The 17411-nt window shown below is 39.3% G+C and overlaps 1 protein-coding gene across 2 annotated transcripts in view; it reads left to right on the forward strand.

The window, feature by feature from the left end:
• Positions 1 to 1816: 1816 nt before the first annotated feature.
• Positions 1817 to 17411, forward strand: part of SPTLC1 (serine palmitoyltransferase long chain base subunit 1) — a 62309-nt gene continuing 46714 nt past the window's right edge. For both annotated transcript variants that reach the window (XM_003938196.3, XM_003938197.4), the window contains exons 1-3: positions 1817 to 1925; positions 4667 to 4774; positions 5501 to 5595. In XM_003938196.3, the coding sequence (XP_003938245.1) occupies positions 1869 to 1925; positions 4667 to 4774; positions 5501 to 5595 (260 nt within the window). In that variant the 5' untranslated portion in view covers positions 1817 to 1868. The remainder of the gene's footprint in view (positions 1926 to 4666; positions 4775 to 5500; positions 5596 to 17411) is intronic.

Below are 17411 nucleotides of genomic sequence, written 5' to 3' on the forward strand. Positions count from 1 at the left end.
TCCTTCTACTTTGTCCCCTTTGCAGTGAAATTGTCTATCATATATATGGCCCGCCTTTGTGTTTTGGAAGCAGATGTCTTGTTTTCTAGTCTCATGAGTTAAGAGATGCAGAGGAATTTTGCCCTTACATAGTTCATACCCATAAGCTCACCTATACTTGATTGTTAGATTATTTACGTGTTAATGTGTGGGACTCTTTGAACTAATTCTTACGGTACTTGGATGAGAGTTAAGACCTTTGGAGATGTTGAGATGGAATGAATGTATTTTGCATATGAGGCCGGTGTGAATTTGGAAGGCCAGAGGTCAGATACTATAGTAGATTAAATGGTGGACCCCAAAAGACATGTCAATATTCGAATCAGGGATTAGAACCTGGGAACATGGCCTATTTGGAAAAAGGTTCTTTGCAGATGTAACTAAGTTAAGTCTCTTGCTGGAAAAGGCAAAAAACTCTCCTCCCCAGAGCCTTCGGAGGAATATAGCCCTGTCAACATCTTAATTCTGTACATCTGACCTTCAGAAATGTGAGAGAATAAATCCCTGTGTTTCAAGGCACCCAGTTTGTAATCATGTGTTACAGCAGCCCTAGGAAACTGTTGCAGAGGACAAGAAAAGTGCAAAATCAAGCAAACCCATGGTGTATTCCTTCCAGTGGTCTACTGCTGCATAGCAATCCCAAAACAGTGGCTTAGAACAATAACAATCGTTTGTTTTGCTGACACATTTGGTTGTCAACTGGGCTTAGCTAGGCATACCTCACTCAGGGTCTCTCAGTGGTGGTAACCGGATGGCTGCTGGAACTAGGGCCACCTTGAAGGTGTCATCCCTCACATGTCTGGTACCTGGTCTAGTAAGACTCAAACAGCCAAGGGCTGGGGCAGCTGGGGACCCTTAGTCATCTCTTCCCCATTCTGTGTGGTTCCCAGATGATCTTTCTATATGGCAGCTGCATTCTCTTATAGAAGCTGCCACAACGATATGCCCAGCCTTATGTTATTAAAAGTAAAGGTATTGGTCGGGAGCGGTGGCTCACGCTTGTAATCCCAGCACTTTGGGAGGCTGAGGTGGGCAGATCACGAGGTCAGAAGATCGAGACCATCCTGAATAACATGATAAAACCCTGTCTCTACTAAACATACTACAAAAAAAAAAAAAAAAAAAAAAAAAAAAAATTAGCCGGGCATGCCTAGTCCCAGCTACTGGGGAGGCTGAAGCAGGAGAATCCCTTGAACCTGGGAGGCGGAGGTTGCAGTGAACTGAGATCGCGCCACTGCATTACAGCCTGGGTAAGAGGGCAAGACTCCATCTCAAAAAAAAAAAAAAAAAAAAAAAGAAAGAAAAAAGTAAGAAAGAAAATAATAATAATAATACAAATACAAAATTAGCCAGGCGATGTGTCACATGCCTGTAATACCAGCTACTCGGGAGGCTGAGGCAGGAGAACAGCTTGAACCTGGGAGGCAGCAGAGGTTGCGGTGAGCGGAGATCGCGCCATTGCACTCCAGCCTGAGCAACAAGAGCGAAACTCCATCTTAAAAAAAAAAAAAAAAAAAAAAAGTAAACGTACTGCAGTCATTTTAACACACTGCACCCAGCTGACAGCCAAGGGCAAGGGTCTACTACCTCCATCCCGAATCCAGCAGGGGGCGTAATGGACATAAGGTAAACAATTCCTGGAGAAACTTTCCTGCATCCCACCCGACCCCGCCCAACCTCCTGTCAATCAGTGCGCAAGTGCGAAGAGGCGGTGCCCAGCGCTCCACCGCCCCGCCCTCCGCAGAGGCGAAGACGTCATTGAGCAGCGACGCGCACTTTTAGGACGCGTTGGTGACCCGCCTTCCGGAAGGAATCCCCAGCGGCTAACTATGGCTACCGCCACGGAGCAGTGGGTGCTGGTGGAGATGGTACAGGCGCTCTACGAGGTGGGTTCTGCGCTATGAGCGGCCCGCGACCACACCTGGGCCTGGGGAGGCTAGGATGGCGTATGTGAATTTATGGCCTGAGACCTCAGCGGGACTGGCTCGGTCAGGCTTGCTGGAAGGAGTGCCGGAATCTTCCAGTCCCAGGAGCTGAGTATAGGGAGGAACGGGCCGGGCTGAGACCGAGGGTCTCGGTTTGAGTTCTTATGCTCCAGGTCCCCTCGAGGCTCGGGAAAGGAACACATGTAAGAGGACGCAGGAGGCAGGTCTACAAAAACCAGTTAGACGTTCGGTAAAACGGTGTGGTGAAAATGAGTGGAAAACCTTCCTCTGGGAAGGTCCTAAGGAAGTCAGTTCCTTGGAACTATGAACAGTTAATTGGGGAATAGAATTGTAATAAATTGGAGTTTGTTTTTGTCGAAAAGGAACCAATTTATTTAGGATTTGTAAATAAATTGCCATTCTTCCATGAGCATCAGTTTTCTGTCTTACAAAGATACAATTATTTTAGTAGATTTTTATTTTTATTTATTAATATATTGAGATGGAGTTTCACTCTTGTTGTCCAAGCTAGAGTACAATGGCGCAATCTCAGCTCACCCCAACCTCCGCCTCCCGGGTTCAAGCGATTCCTGCCTCAGTCTACCGAGTAGCTGGGATTAGAGACATGTGCCACCACGCCTGGCTAATTTTGTATTTTTAGTACAGATAGGGTTTCTTCATGTTGGTCAGATTGGTCTCAAACTCCTGACCTCAGGTGATCCGCTCGCCTCGGCCTCCCAAATTGCTGGGATTACAGGTGTTAGTCACCGAGCCCTGCCGTAAATTTTTAAAGAAAGAACAGTTGAGTTTTTTTTGAAAGGCTAGATATTTCAGATACATAAGATAACATGAAACCAGAATGTCAGTCTCAGTGTTCATTCATTTATGAGATTCCCCGCGCTGCCCCTCAGAGCTCTCCGAATCTTCTCTGAGCTATTCATTAGGAACTTACTATTTTTTTTTTTTTAGACAGGGTTTCACTCTGTTGCCCAGGGTGGAGTGCAGTGTCGGAATCAGCTCACTTCTTCCTTGACCTGCCAGACTCAAGCGATCCTCCCACCTCAGACTCCCCAGTAGTTGGGACTACATACCAGCACACCCAGTTAATTTTTTTTTTTTTTTTTTTTTTTTTTTTTTTTTTTTAAAGAGATGGAGGTCTTACTATGTTGCCCAGGCCGGTCTTGAACTCCTGGCCTCAAGCAGTCCTCCTGCTTCAGCTTCCCCAAATGCTGGAATTACAGGCATAAGCCACCATGCCCAGCTGGAACTGAATTTTTAAAACTTAAATAGCCACATGTAACTAGTGACCGTCCATGTTGGACCACACAGATCTAGATGCTGGGGATAGTGCAGTGAACAAACAGGCAAAAGTCCCTGTGCTTATAGAGCTTACATTTATTTCAAGTGAATTTCACGTACTTTTGATGATTTAATATCACCAAAACTTAATATAACTGTCTATTGGCAGGGGTAATGGTGGTGTTTCCATTGCAAGACATATTGGGAATTTTATCTTGAAACATAGCAGAGGGAGCAGATGTGGCTCTCTCTTATCCTCATATATTAAGTGATGTCCAGTATTAGGTTAGACTGACCTAAAATGAACCACTAAAATTGAATGATCCTTTTTTATATATGATATTTTTAAGAAATGGATTTTCTGTTAAATGTTGTTCCCTTTTTGAAGACTGAAGTAGTGTAACTTCATATTTCAAAATTGTCCAGCGGGGAGACTTGGGAGAACTCCTGTATGTAACATTTCCTGGGGAGGAAAAGAAGTGGTGTTTGTGATTTTTATTAATTCACTGGTTAGATAGTTTCTCGCCGGGCACGGTGGCTCAAGCCTGTAATCCCAGCACTTTGGGAGGCCGAGGCGGGTGGATCACAAGGTCAAGAGATCGAGACCATCTTGGTCAACATGGTGAAACCCCGTCTCTACTAAAAATACAAAAAAAATAGCTGGGCATGGTGGTGCGTGCCTGTAATCCCAGCTACTCAGGAGGCTGAGGCAGGAGAATTGCCTGAACCCAGGAGGCGGAGGTTGCGGTGAGCCGAGATCGCGCCATTGCATTCCAGCCTGGGTAACAAGAGCGAAACTCCGTCTCAAAAAAAAAAAGATAGTTTCTCAACTTTTCTTAGGGTGATTTCTTTGTGGAGTGAGCTCTAACTAGTATCTTGGGCAGATGTTTGCCTGCTAGAATCCATTGAGAAAACTAAAAGCGTATTTTGATTTATTCATGAATGAATTGTATTCAGGGGGATCAGCAAATTTTAAAACTCATCCTAAAGAGAAACTTCTTACTCCCAATTCTTATGCACATTGAATGTAGAATTTGAGTAGTCTTTTGTGGTGCCCTGCAAAAAGAAATAAGCACTGAAATTAAATAATCTGATAGTTGATGTTGTTTTAAATATTGAGATTCTGTGTTATATTTTATTTTTTCAGTTTTTTAGTTTTAATTTTTATTCCCAAAGAAGTTTTAAAAGCCAAAAATATTAGGGGTTTTTCATGTGAAGGAGAAATTACCTGCCATTAGAAATGGGGAAAGGAATAAATAGAAATTAAGGGAGCTTTGAAAGTAAGTAGTAAGAATTAATAGGCTAAAAGTCATGAGGGGCAGTATATGCAGGTGTGGTAAATTTTATGTGCATATTTTAGAAGTGTATGTTTCATTTCTTACTTGTTTTTTACTCACTCTTAGGCTCCTGCTTACCATCTTATTTTGGAAGGGATTCTAATACTCTGGATAATCAGACTTCTTTTCTCTAAGACTTACAAATTACAAGAACGATCTGATCTTACAGTCAAGGTAAGAAATTAAATCTCTGTTTCATTATTGGGTATGGGATTATAGTTGCTTTGTCTTTCCAGAAAGGATTTGTGGTGGCACAATTATGTGTGTTAAAACATTTTCTGTAATGTAAGGAAATCAAGGGGACTGAAATATCAGGGTAGGCAAAATATGGGAAAATCTAGAAATAAAGTCAGTACCCAAATGCAGAACATACTATGGTCTTGGATACTTTGCTAGGAGTAAACAGCAGTCTTGGAAATAGATGGTTAGAGGGAAGCATGAACAGCTACTGGAATTTGAATGTTGATATGAGGGTTGTGTGAGTTGCTGCAGAATAGTACAACTATTTCTGAAGTGTGAGAGAAAGTTTCCCCTGTGGTCTTCTTAAAGGTGAGTCAGAGTAGAAAAGAATTCTACTCACACCTACCTCAGATCAAATTTTGATGTGTTGTGTATGGTAAAGGAAAAAAAATCCAGAGCATAGAAGTAAAATTTTCATGAATTGTCAAGTCATCCACAAAACTACTTGGAAAAGAGCCTCTAGCGAGTGATAAGAAAAGAGGTGAGGGTGGTGCCAAAGACTCACAAGTGATTCTGTTTTTATTCTAGCCACAACTAGACATGATATTTCTAGCAGTGTATTCACTGCGACTTTTCCATTACAACAGACATTTAGATATTGCTGAAGTTGATGTAAAGTGACTGGCGCTGCACTATATTTTAACTCTTTTTCTCCCGTAGGAAAAGGAAGAACTGATTGAAGAGTGGCAACCAGAACCTCTTGTTCCTCCTGTCCCGAAAGACCATCCCGCCCTCAACTACAACATCGTTTCAGGGTAAATTGATTTTGCTACTTGAAGTACTTACTTGTATTGGGTTTCTTGTAGTAACCTGCTGTATATAGTGCTTTATATATAGTATTCTTCTTTTATTTGAAACAAAACGTTTAGAAATTCCTGGGAGTAACAGCTTTAGCTCCTGATTTTAAATTTATTCTAGGGATGATAGAGGAATTTTTTAAAGTCTCCAATTTAAGCATTAATGTTTGCCCTTTTTTCCAAAAAAAAAATATATATATATATATATGAGAGAGAGAGAGAAAATAAATATATATGTATAAATATATATATTTTAAAACTAATGCACGTGTTAATATTTCAAATGGGCCGGGCTTGTTGGCTCAAGCCTGTAATCCCAGCACTTTGGGAGGCTGAGGCGGGTGGATCACGAGGTCAAGAGATCGAGACCATCCTGGTCAACATGGTGAAACCCCATCTCTACTAAAAATACAAAAAATTAGCTGGGCATGGTGGCGCGTGCCTGTAATTCCAGCTACTCAGGAGGCTGAGGCAGGAGAATTGCCTGAACTCAGGAGGCGGAGGTTGCGGTGAGCTGAGATGGCGCCATTGCACTCCAGCCTGGGTAACAAGAGCGAAACTCCGTCTCAAAAAAAAAAAAAAATTTCAAATGGTCAAACACTTGAAAAGCAACAGACTCCTTTTTACTCAGCTGGTGGTTTTCTGATTTTCAATCTGTTGCAGGTTACCTTCATAATTCTAGATACTGTAGTATGCTTAACTCCTATTTTCTGATTCATCAACTATAAATAACACCTGTTGACCCATGCAGTATAAATTACGGAGCTTCCACTCACTTGCACCTCTTCCCTCCTTGCTTTCAGTGTCTCATCTATTTTTTACTTTTTATTCTCTTGGCTATCTTTGCTATATTGTATGTATTTTCATTAAGAAATATTTTAAGAATACAGAAAATTGATATTAGACACCTATATTGCCACCACCCAGAATTAATAGGCATTAACATTTTGCTATTTTCAAACTTATTTTTACAGATAGATACAATATTGCGAATACATCTTAAGAAATCCCTTCTCATCCATCACTTACTCTTGCTTCTCATACACATAACCAACTGTCTTGAAGTTGGTGATGATTGTCTATCCTTTGCTTATGTTTATACTTTTACCATATATGCCTGTTGCTGTGAAAATATTCAGTTTTTATTTTTATTTTATTTATTTATTTATTTTTATTTATTTATTTTTTTTTTGAGACGGAGTTTCGCTCTTGTTACCCAGGCTGGAGTGCAATGACGCGATCTCGGCTCACTGCAACCTCCGCCTCCTGAGTTCAAGCAATTCTCTTGCCTCAGCCTCCTGAGTAGCTGGGATTACAGGCACGCACCACCATGCCCAGCTAATTTTTTGTATTTTTAGTAGAGACGGGGTTTCACCATGTTGACCAGGATGGTCTCGATCTCTCGACCTCATGATCCACCCGCCTCGGCCTCCCAAAGTGCTGGGATTACAGGCTTGAGCCACCGCGCCCAGCTATTTATTTTTTATTTTAAAATGTGATGCAAGATATTTTCCTGAGTATATTCTTAATTTTGATCTTATCAAAGAGGAGCTTTTATTCTTCACTTCTGTATATCTCTTTAGTCTTATAAAAGTTTTACATATTCTGAAATCAAACTTAACAGTCTTCTATAGTTTGGTCTGTTGAGGTCTTAGGGACTCCTTTCCTACCCTAAAGGTCTAATATGATTGTTTTCCATATGATGATCAGTTGTCCCAACATTATAGTTGAATAATCCAGTGTTTACCTACTGCTTGAAAATCTCCCTTCTTTCCTTCTTTGGTATGCCAAATTCCCTTCTAAAGGATCTGTTTCTGGCTTTTATTTTTATTGTTGGGATATATATGTATCTCCATGTACCAGAGACTCATTCATATTAATACCACAGCTTTTTTTTTTTTTTGAGACGGAGTTTCGCTCTTGTTACCCAGGCTGGAGTGCAATGGCGCGATCTCGGCTCACCGCAACCTCCACCTCCTGGGTTCAGGCAATTCTCCTGCCTCAGCCTCCTGAGTAGCTGGGATTACAGGCACGTGCCACCATGCCCAGCTAATTTTTTTGTATTTTTAGTAGAGACGGCGTTTCACCATGTTGACCAGGATGGTCTCAGTCTCTTGACCTCGTGATCCACCCGCCTCGGCCTCCCAAAGTGCTGGGATTGTAGACTTGAGCCACCGCGCCCGGCTATACTGTTTGTTTTATCAGTTTTTATTAATCCGTTAGATAGTTCCTCAATATCTGGTGATTGTTAACATCCCTTCTTTTTTTCCAGTATGCAGAATATTTTTATTGTAATCAAGAACATTACGTAGATTATTTGCAGAAACTATAAGAAAATTGAAGTGTGTTTTGTCGATAGTGATACATTGAGTGTTACTTTCCTTCAACTTAGGCAATATCTGTTTACATCCAGTACTGGGTTGACACAAGAGTAAGTGAATTTACTTAGGTTTTTTTCCCTTTAAATAGCAGCCTTGTTGATATATAATCTATGCACTATAAAATCCACCATTTTGAAGTGTAAGGTTTTTTCCTTTAAACAGCAGCCTTATTGATATATAATCTGTACACCATAAAATCCACGAATTTGAAGTGTAAAATTAAGTGGTTTTTAGTATATTCCCAGAGTTACGCAACCATCACCACCATCTAATTCCAGAACATTTTTATCACCCCGAAAGGAATCCCAAAGCCAGTAGCAGTCACTTCCCATTCCTTCCTCTGCCCAGGCCTTAGCAGCCACATATCTACTTTTTTTTATGGATTTGCATATTCTGGACATTTCACATTAAAAGGAATAAACAGCACTTAGCCTTTGTTTCTGGCTTCTTTCACTTACCATAATATTTTCAGAGCTCATCCACACTGTAGCATGTATCCATACTTCATTTTATCACCAAATAATATTCCAGTATATGGATATACACATTCTGTTTATACGTTAATCAGTTGATGCATAATTGGGTTTTCCCCCCCAAGAGTATATGAAAAAATAAAATATATATGAATAAAAGTGCTATGAAATAATGTATACACATTTTTATGTGGACATACGTTTTAGTTTTTCTTGGATATATACCTAGAAGTAGAATTGCTGGGTTATACGATAACTCTATGTTTAACATTTGAGGAATCCCCAAACAGTTTTCCAAAGTAGTTGCATCATTTTGTATTCCTATTAGCTACATATGAGGTTTACAATTTCTTCACATCCTCAGCAACACTTATTATTTTCTATTTTATTATAGGCATCCTAGTAGGTGGGAAGTGAGATCTTGCTTTAATTTGCATTTCCCAAATAACTAATGCTGTTCAACATGTTTTCGTCTGCTCATTGGCCATTTATATATTTTCTTTGGCGAAATGTCTACTTTAATCACTTGGCTGTTTTAAATTGTGGGTTCTTTTTATCATTAAGATTGTAAAAGTTCTTTATATATTTTGAATAGTCATCCCTTGACAGATACATGATTTGCAGATTTTTTTTTTTCATTCTGTGGGGCTTTATTTTACTTCTCTGATAGTGATCTTTGAAATTCAGAAGTTTTTTATTTTAATGAAGTCCAACTTATGTATTTTTCCTTTTGTTTGTGTTTTTTTTTTTTTTTGTCATTTGTAAAATCTTTGGCTTAATCTAAGGTTATGAAGGTTTACTTCTTGCTGTCTTCTAACAGTTTATAGTTTTTGCCCTTATGTTTAGTCTGTAATTAATTTTGAGTTAATTTTTGGGTATGATGTGAGGCAGAGGCCTATATTCATCTTTCTTGCAGGTGGATGTCAAGTTGTCCTAGCAGCATTTGTTGAAAAGACTGTTTCACTTCTGAGTTGTCATGTTGAAAATCAGTTGACCATAAATGTAAGGATGGTCTATCTATTTTCAAGAATGACAAACTAAAATGCCCATTGAAAGCCCTGTAAAAATGGGCTTGGCTTTTTCTTTAGCTCTATTGAGGTATAATTGCGAAATAAAAGTTATAAATATTCAAGGTGTATAATGTGATGATTTTATATATATATAATATATATATTATATATTATATATATTTTATATATATTATATATATTATATATTATATATATTTATTTTATATATTTATTTTATATATATTATATATATTTTATATATTATATATATTTTATATATATTATATATATTATATATTTTATATATATATTTTTTTGAGATGGAGTTTCGCTCTTGTTACCCATACTGGAGTGCAATGGCGCGATCTCGGCTCACTGCAACCTCCGCCTCCTGGGTTCAGGCAATTCTCCTGCCTCAGCCTCCTGAGTAGCTGGGATTACAGGCACGTGCCACCATGCCCAGCTAATTTTTTGTATTTTTAGTAGAGACAGGGTTTTACCAGGTTGACCAGGATGGTCTCCATCTCTTGACCTCGCGATCCACCCGCCTCGGCCTCCCAAAGTGCTGGGATTACAGGCTTGAGCCACCGCGCCTGGCTATATTATATATTTTACACACACACACACACACACACACACACACACACACTCATTGTGAAATAATGTCCACAATCAAGTTAATTAATATACCCATCACCACGTTTAGTTACCATTTGTGTGTTAGACGAATGAGGATGGAGTGGGCTCTCACACTAGAAAAATCAGACAGGGACCTGTTCATTTATTTGAGGGGACCCCAAACTTAGTATATATAGTTTTTATTCTCTAGGCTTTGTGTTTCCCAGGAGAGGAGTTCTCTAGTCTGTTACTTTGCAGGTAGAAAGCTTCTTTCCACCATTTGGGAGCTGAGTTGAAGGCAGAAGGCCCAGGGTCTTACCATTATTATGTAACTGACACTTAATTTTTGTCTTTAGAATGGCACCCCTGCCTTCACTCGTTCTTAGGACTTCCAGTTTATACACAGCCTTTCCGGAGAGCACATCTCTAGTTTTTCTTCAGGGTGGAGGAGGGGAGTGACTGCCTGTTATTTAGACACTCAGCCAGTCCTTCTGTTGTCAGCCTTTCCCATTTTCCCATGTTTAAAGGAAGCTGGTTTCCCAGTTAGGGAGCATGTTTCAGGCATTGCTGCTCAGCATTTCACTGCCAGCCTAAGCTTGGCTTTCTCTCTGATCTCTTTGACTTACCAGATACAACTTGTCCATATGCTTTCCAGTTTCCAACATTTGGTCACCTCTTCTCTTTGTTCTGGTCTGGGTAGATTTAGACTTTTTAACTTTCTAGGCATTTTGCATGTGCTTTCTGAATGTGTTTTCAGAAGAGATGAAGAGTTGAAGTGGTTTTAATGTTAGCTGATATTAAATGGTATGAAGAAATATCAAAGCAGGGTCAGTAAAGAGAGGTGGAGTTGCTGTACGTATTTCTTGTTCATTTCTTTTGACTGCTACATATTCTGTTGTGTATGGCCACCAAATTTTGCTTCTGCATTTTCCTCATGATAGACACTTAACCCACCCCCCATTTCCCACTGCTACAAAGAATCCTGTGTCTAATATTCCCTAATGAACCTTAATATTCCATTGAATTTCTCTGGGGTTATAGAACCAGGAATGGGATACCGGTATATGCCTACCTAATTTTCCTGTAGGACTTTGCTATGTCATGTACGGTCCCCTGAGTTAGTATATGGGAATTCAAGTTTTCCCTACATCTCTGTTTAGCCATACTGTTTTCTTTGGGTTTTTCTTATTATTTGAGCCTTTGAGCATTATTTCATCTACTTTTTAGCTGCCGGAGTTTTTCACTTATGTGAATGCCTCTTCAAATCTTTTACTTGTTTTTCTACTTAATTCCCAGCCTTTCTTTTGATTAGCAAAGGTTCTGTATACCCCGTAGATTTTAATCCTTAGTTTTTGTCTTAGTACCCTGTTACATTGATTCTAAGACACATACTGTTTTTTCCTAGTTTAAAATCTCTGAAGTGGGGATGAATCTTAAAGCTGCCCAGAGTCACTGATGAGTCATTGTCAGCCAGGAAGGTAGTTTGTGACATGGTTGTCACTGCCTATGTGTCAGTGAACCTGGTGGTGGCGGGCTTACTGTCAGCACTCCAGTTGAGGTGTATACCCTACTGGTCAACATGGCAACTAATGGCCAGAGAAATGGCCAGACCTGCAGAGCAGAGGCTCACTGAGGCTGTGATGACAAAGGCTTTGAAGATCTCTTTGTTAGACTTCTTGTTGCCTTGGGTAGTATCTGCTTACTTTCTAGAAATGTGATTAGATTAGAGAGATGATAAAACTATTTGATTAGTTCAATGGAAAAGTTCCAGCATCAGAACTTGAGACTGGGTGACAGTTAACATGTCAGATAATCTCAGAAATGATAGGGGAGCTGCTCATACGAAATGCCAAGATACTGCCTAGAGCAAGGAGAATACGGTGTGAAAACCTGGGGAATCAGTGACCTAAAGGAGAGGGACAAAACTTGGCTAAAGAAGTTACAGGACTATCTTGACTGATTTATCTTGCATTTTCCTTTTCATAAGTACAAACATAGTGTAACAGAAATCTATGTCTAAGAAGGTGTAATAGACCTTTTCATTAAGCATAAACTAAAAAGCTGTACATGACAAGAAAATATTACTGTATTGTAATTGACACAGTTTCTCTTCCTTAGTGATAGATAAAATACAATTGATGACATCTTAGATTCAGTGAAATACAAAAAACCTCTTCTCTATCACCCATCTGTTAACTTTGTCTTTGGTATCTTTCGTTGAACCAAATTTCTTAACTTTGACTTGGTCAAATGCATCCATCTTGGCCTTATGGTATGTGTGGTTGGAGACTTGGTTAAGAAATCATTTCCTACCCTGAGGTGCCAAAGACTTTCTTCCACATTTGGTTATCTTTTCTAAAATAACTTTAGGTTTTTACTATATCTGGAATTCACTGTGTACCTGGCTGTTCAACTTTACCCATAGAGAAAAATTCGTGTGAATCCTAGTGGTTTGTGGGGTAACTGCTGTCATTTTCCAGATATTCATATGTACACAGTTCTATTGAGTTCTAGATGCTTTCATTGGTCTCTGCCTGTTTGCTCCAGTACTAAACCTCTTGTTAACAGGGGTTTGTAATATTTGCTTTCTTCTGGTGAAGCACCACCTCTCTATTTCTAAATTCAGTTAGCCATTCCTGAACTTGTATCTGCCTATGTAATTATTGAAGTTTATAGAGCTCTGTTAGAAATCCTGGTGTAATTTTAATTGTGATTGTATTGAGTTTATAGTTTATTTTGGCAAAATGTAGTATCTTTAAAATATTGAGCCATCCCTTCATCTGACCATTGTATATCTTATCATTTATTACTGTCTTTATATTTTTCTTGATATTTTAAATACTTTGTATTTTGTTACCTCTATTAGTATTGAATCCAATAGTTTGATTTCATTTTTTATGTAAGATGATTGTATCACCTGCAGATAAAAATGTGACTCTTCAGACGTGTATGTGTGCATGCACACACACACTTGTTTGTTTATACACATTTTTGGACTTAGTTTTACTGGTATGGCCTTCAGTAATATGCTGAATAGTAAAAAGATACCAAGCATCCTTGTTTTGTTCATATTCTTAAAAGTAATGTCTCTGTTGTTTCCCAGTAAATATCTGTTGGTTTTAGGTATTATAGTTTTATCAATTTGAGACCATTCCCCTCTGATTTGAGTTTTATAAATAGATGTTGAACTTTACCAAATGTCATTTCTGCATCTAAGATCATTGCATGACTTTTCTTTGTCATGTTGTATTTTGTGAAATTCTTGCTTGTTATTTAACTTCTTTTTTTTTTTTTTTTTTTTGAGACGGAGTTTCGCTCTTGTTACCCAGGCTGGAGTGCAATGGCACGATCTCGGCTCACCGCAACCTCCGCCTCCTGGGTTCAGGCAATTCTCCTGCCTCAGCCTCCTGAGTAGCTGGAATTACAGGCACGTGCCACCATGCCCAGCTAATTTTTTTGTATTTTTAGTAGAGACGGGGTTTCACCATGTTGACCAGGATGGTCTCGATCTCTTGACCTCGTGATCCACCCGCCTCAGCCTCCCAAAGTGCTGGGATTACAGGCTTGAGCCACCGCGCCCGGCCTATTTAACTTCTATTAATATGTTTCTTAGGTGTACTCTTCCTTTTCTGACTTAGCTGAACACTTAATTTACATTTTTTTTTTTTGAGACGGAGTTTCGCTCTTGTTACCCAGGATGGAGTGCAATGGCACGATCTTGGCTCACTGCAACCTCCACCTCCTGGGTTCAGGCAATTCTCCTGCCTCAGCCTCCTGAGTAGCTGGGATTATAGGCACGTGCCACCATGCCCAGCTAATTTTTTTGTATTTTTAGTAGAGACGGGGTTTCACCATGTTGACCAGGATGGTCTCGATCTCTTGACCTCGTGATCCACCCGCCTCGGCCTCCCAAAGTGCTGGGATTACAGGCTTGAGCCACCGAGCCCGACCTTAATTTACATTTTTAATGTTTTCTAGTACTGATTCACAATCTCTTTCCAAAACCCTGAGTGTAATTCAGAATTCAGGCTTTAAAAAAGGTTTTGAAAGATAATGAAGTACATATTTCTTATTACAGGACCACTCTCATGCGGTCTGGGCAGGATCCCCAGAATAGTTTCATTCCATAGAATAAATACAGTACTAAAGAGTTTCATATCTGTTTAGGACAGCTTTTGCTACTGAATGAACTTGCTGCAAACTTTCAAAATTGTGTGTGAGGGATAATGAACTTTTCTGTGTTTAAGCCTATAAATTCCCTGCTAAGCACTATTCCACCTGTAGACTATACTTGTTTGTTTTGTTTGTTTTTTTGAGATGGAGTCTCGCCCTGTCACCAGGCTGGAGTGCAGTGGTGAGATCTCAGCTCACTGCAAACTCTGCCCCTGGGTTTAAGCGATTCTCCAGCTTCAGCCTCCCAAGTAGCTGGGACTACAGGTTTGCACCGTCACACTCAGCCAATTTTTTTTTTTTTTGTTTTTTTTTTTTTAGTAGAGTTAGGGTTTCTCATGTTGGCTAGGATGGTCTCGATCTCCTGACCTTGTAATTCACCTGCCTCAGCCTCCCAAAGTGCTGGGATTACAGGCGTGAGCCACCGCACCCAGCCTATAGGCTATACTTCTTATGTGTGTTATTCAGACCTAAATATTTTCTAATTTTCATTTTAGTTTTTTCCTTTGACTAAAGCATAATGTTTTCCTTGAGTTTTCTTCTTCTCAGCAATTTATAATCTATTGCTGTGTAATTAGAAAACATGTTCTGGATGATAGCTTTTCTGAACGATTCTTCTGCTCTTGTCGACACTTGCTTTATGTCTTATTTATTGTAAATTTTGCAAATGTTCCATGGCTTTATCACAGAAATTTATATTATATGTTTCTTGTATTCAAGGTGTCTTGTGTTCATTACATCAAGCATTTTAATTATTATTCAGTTAGTTGATGGTCTTAGCCATATCTGTCTGATATATAAATGAATGCGAAAGAGACAGTAGATAACAGTTTTACCCACCATGTGGATTCATTCTTTTCTGTTTTATTTTTAAATTGTTTAAGTTTGAAGGTATGTTAGTAGGTATATGTGGGTTCAGCATTTTTACATCTATGTTCCTTATTTCCAACGATAAATGTGTTTTACCTTAAAGTTCCTTTGTCTGATAGCAGTGTAGCTACACCAGCTTTCATTTAGTTGTTATTTGATTGATAGACTCTGTTTTCAGTTTTACTGTCATTATGTGTAGTTGTTTCTTTTGTACATAATTGAATTTTAAAAATAATCCTAGTATTTTTTAACTGAGGTGTTTAGTCTGTTTACGTTTATTTCGATTACTAAGTCATTTGTGTAATAAACAGTAATATCTGCTGAAATATGAGGTGATTCACAATTTTCCCAGTAACATTTAAAACAGTTTTTTGGCCAATTTGAATATGTAAACTTAAAGGGATATAAGAAATAGGCAAAAATAATGTTATTTGATTTATTAGTTTAATTGCACATATATATTTAAAATGTCATTGTGCAAATAATAAATTCAAAAATACTGCTCTTTACTCCATGCAGTAGTTTTATTCTAATTCTTTATAGGCATCTTGGAGACCATATTTATCATTAGAAGCATTGAACAATTTATGTTTGCAGTCTGTCAGTTTCACTTCTGTCTGATACATAACTTTTTGAATCTGTGTATGTTGCTATCCCTCAAAATTTTACCCAAGTCTCACTCAGTATTTGTGATTCTACACTTGACCCCTTATAGGGTTGCTTTTTGTTACCGTCTTTAAAAGGTGTGCTTACTGGTTGTGTAGAGCTTCATTTTGAAATCCCACTCCTAGGAATATGTATTATGTATGGGAAATCTGTACAATATCTGTGTCAAGTTATTTTACCTTTTTTTTTTTTTAAAAAAAATGATTCCTTCAAAACATCGAAATGTAGCATTGTTAGAGATCATTTTTGTAATTATTTATTAGTGGGTACAGCTGTATATCTTAGGAAACCCAAACTTACATGGCTTAAGCAACGTAGAAGTTTATTTGTCTTCACAAGTGTGCAGCGAGGTACTGCCACAGATGATCAGGGACCCAGGTTACCATCCTGGTGCTCTGCCCTTGAGGTGTGTGACTTCCATTCATAAGTCACCTTAAGGGAGGATGGCAGGCAGATGGACAGAAAAGAGGCTCCTTCTGGCCCAGTCAGCTTGGTGGAGGCAACGTTGGCCACACCTGGTTTCAGGAGCAGCTGACAGATCCAGTCTTTTGTTCCAGGGCAGTGTAAAACAGGAGACTACATGTTGGGTTGGCAACTGTTGGTGCCTTGCACTAACAGTGGAGTGTAATTACAGAAGTGCCCAGTGATAGGAGAGACTGAAACGTCAGCTGCATGGTACTCTCTGTTACCTCAAGGGTTATAACTAGGAAAAAATGTGTTGTAGATGCTATTTCTTTTAACATTTTTTCTAAATACCAGGTTTTTACCTTTTTTTTTGAGACAGAGTCTTACTGGAGTGCAGTGGTGTAATCTCACTGCAGTGTTTACCTCCCAGGCTCAAGTGATCCTTCCACCTCAGCTTCCCAAGTAGTTGGAACTACAGGGCTATGCTACCGTGTCTGACTAACTTTTCTACTTTTTTTGTAGAGATGGGGTTTCACCATGTTGCCCAAGCTAGCCTCAGGTGATCCGCCCACCTCAGCCTCCTGAAGTGCTGTGATTACAGGCCACTACTCCTGGCCTTATATTTTTCAATTTTTTTTCTTTGCATTTTTTCTGCTTGATGAGGTTTTCTTGATTAGACTTCCCTTATTCTTTTCTTCCCCTCGTGCTTAACATAAGTATTTCCTGTCCCCGCCCCGTCTTTTTTTTTTTTTTTTGAGACAGTCTCACTCTATTGCCCAGGCTGGAGTGCAGTGGCATCATCTCGGCTCACTGCAGCATCCGTCTCCTAGGTTCAAGCAATTCTCCTGCCTCCAGAGTAGCTGGGGTTATAGGCATGCACCACCACGCCTGGCTAGTATTTTTTGTATTTTTAGTAGAGACATGGTTTCACCATGTTGGCCAGGCTGGCTCCAGACCTCAAGTGATCCACCCGCCTTGGCCTCCCAAAGTGATGGGATTACAGGTGTGAGCCACTGAGCCCCAAATGTGAATTAATCTTCCTCTGCTCCATACTTAGCAGTACAGGGACTTACTAGACTCCTTCTACTTAAGTCGTTCCTCATCCCACGCCCCGTTTCTTGATGTCCTGGTCTGATAGTTGACTTCTACTTATTTTATACCCTCCAGGATTATTATTTTTA

The sequence above is a fragment of the Saimiri boliviensis genome, chromosome 2 (genome assembly GCF_048565385.1).
Source record: "Saimiri boliviensis isolate mSaiBol1 chromosome 2, mSaiBol1.pri, whole genome shotgun sequence".
NCBI classification, from domain to species: Eukaryota; Metazoa; Chordata; class Mammalia; order Primates; family Cebidae; genus Saimiri; species Saimiri boliviensis.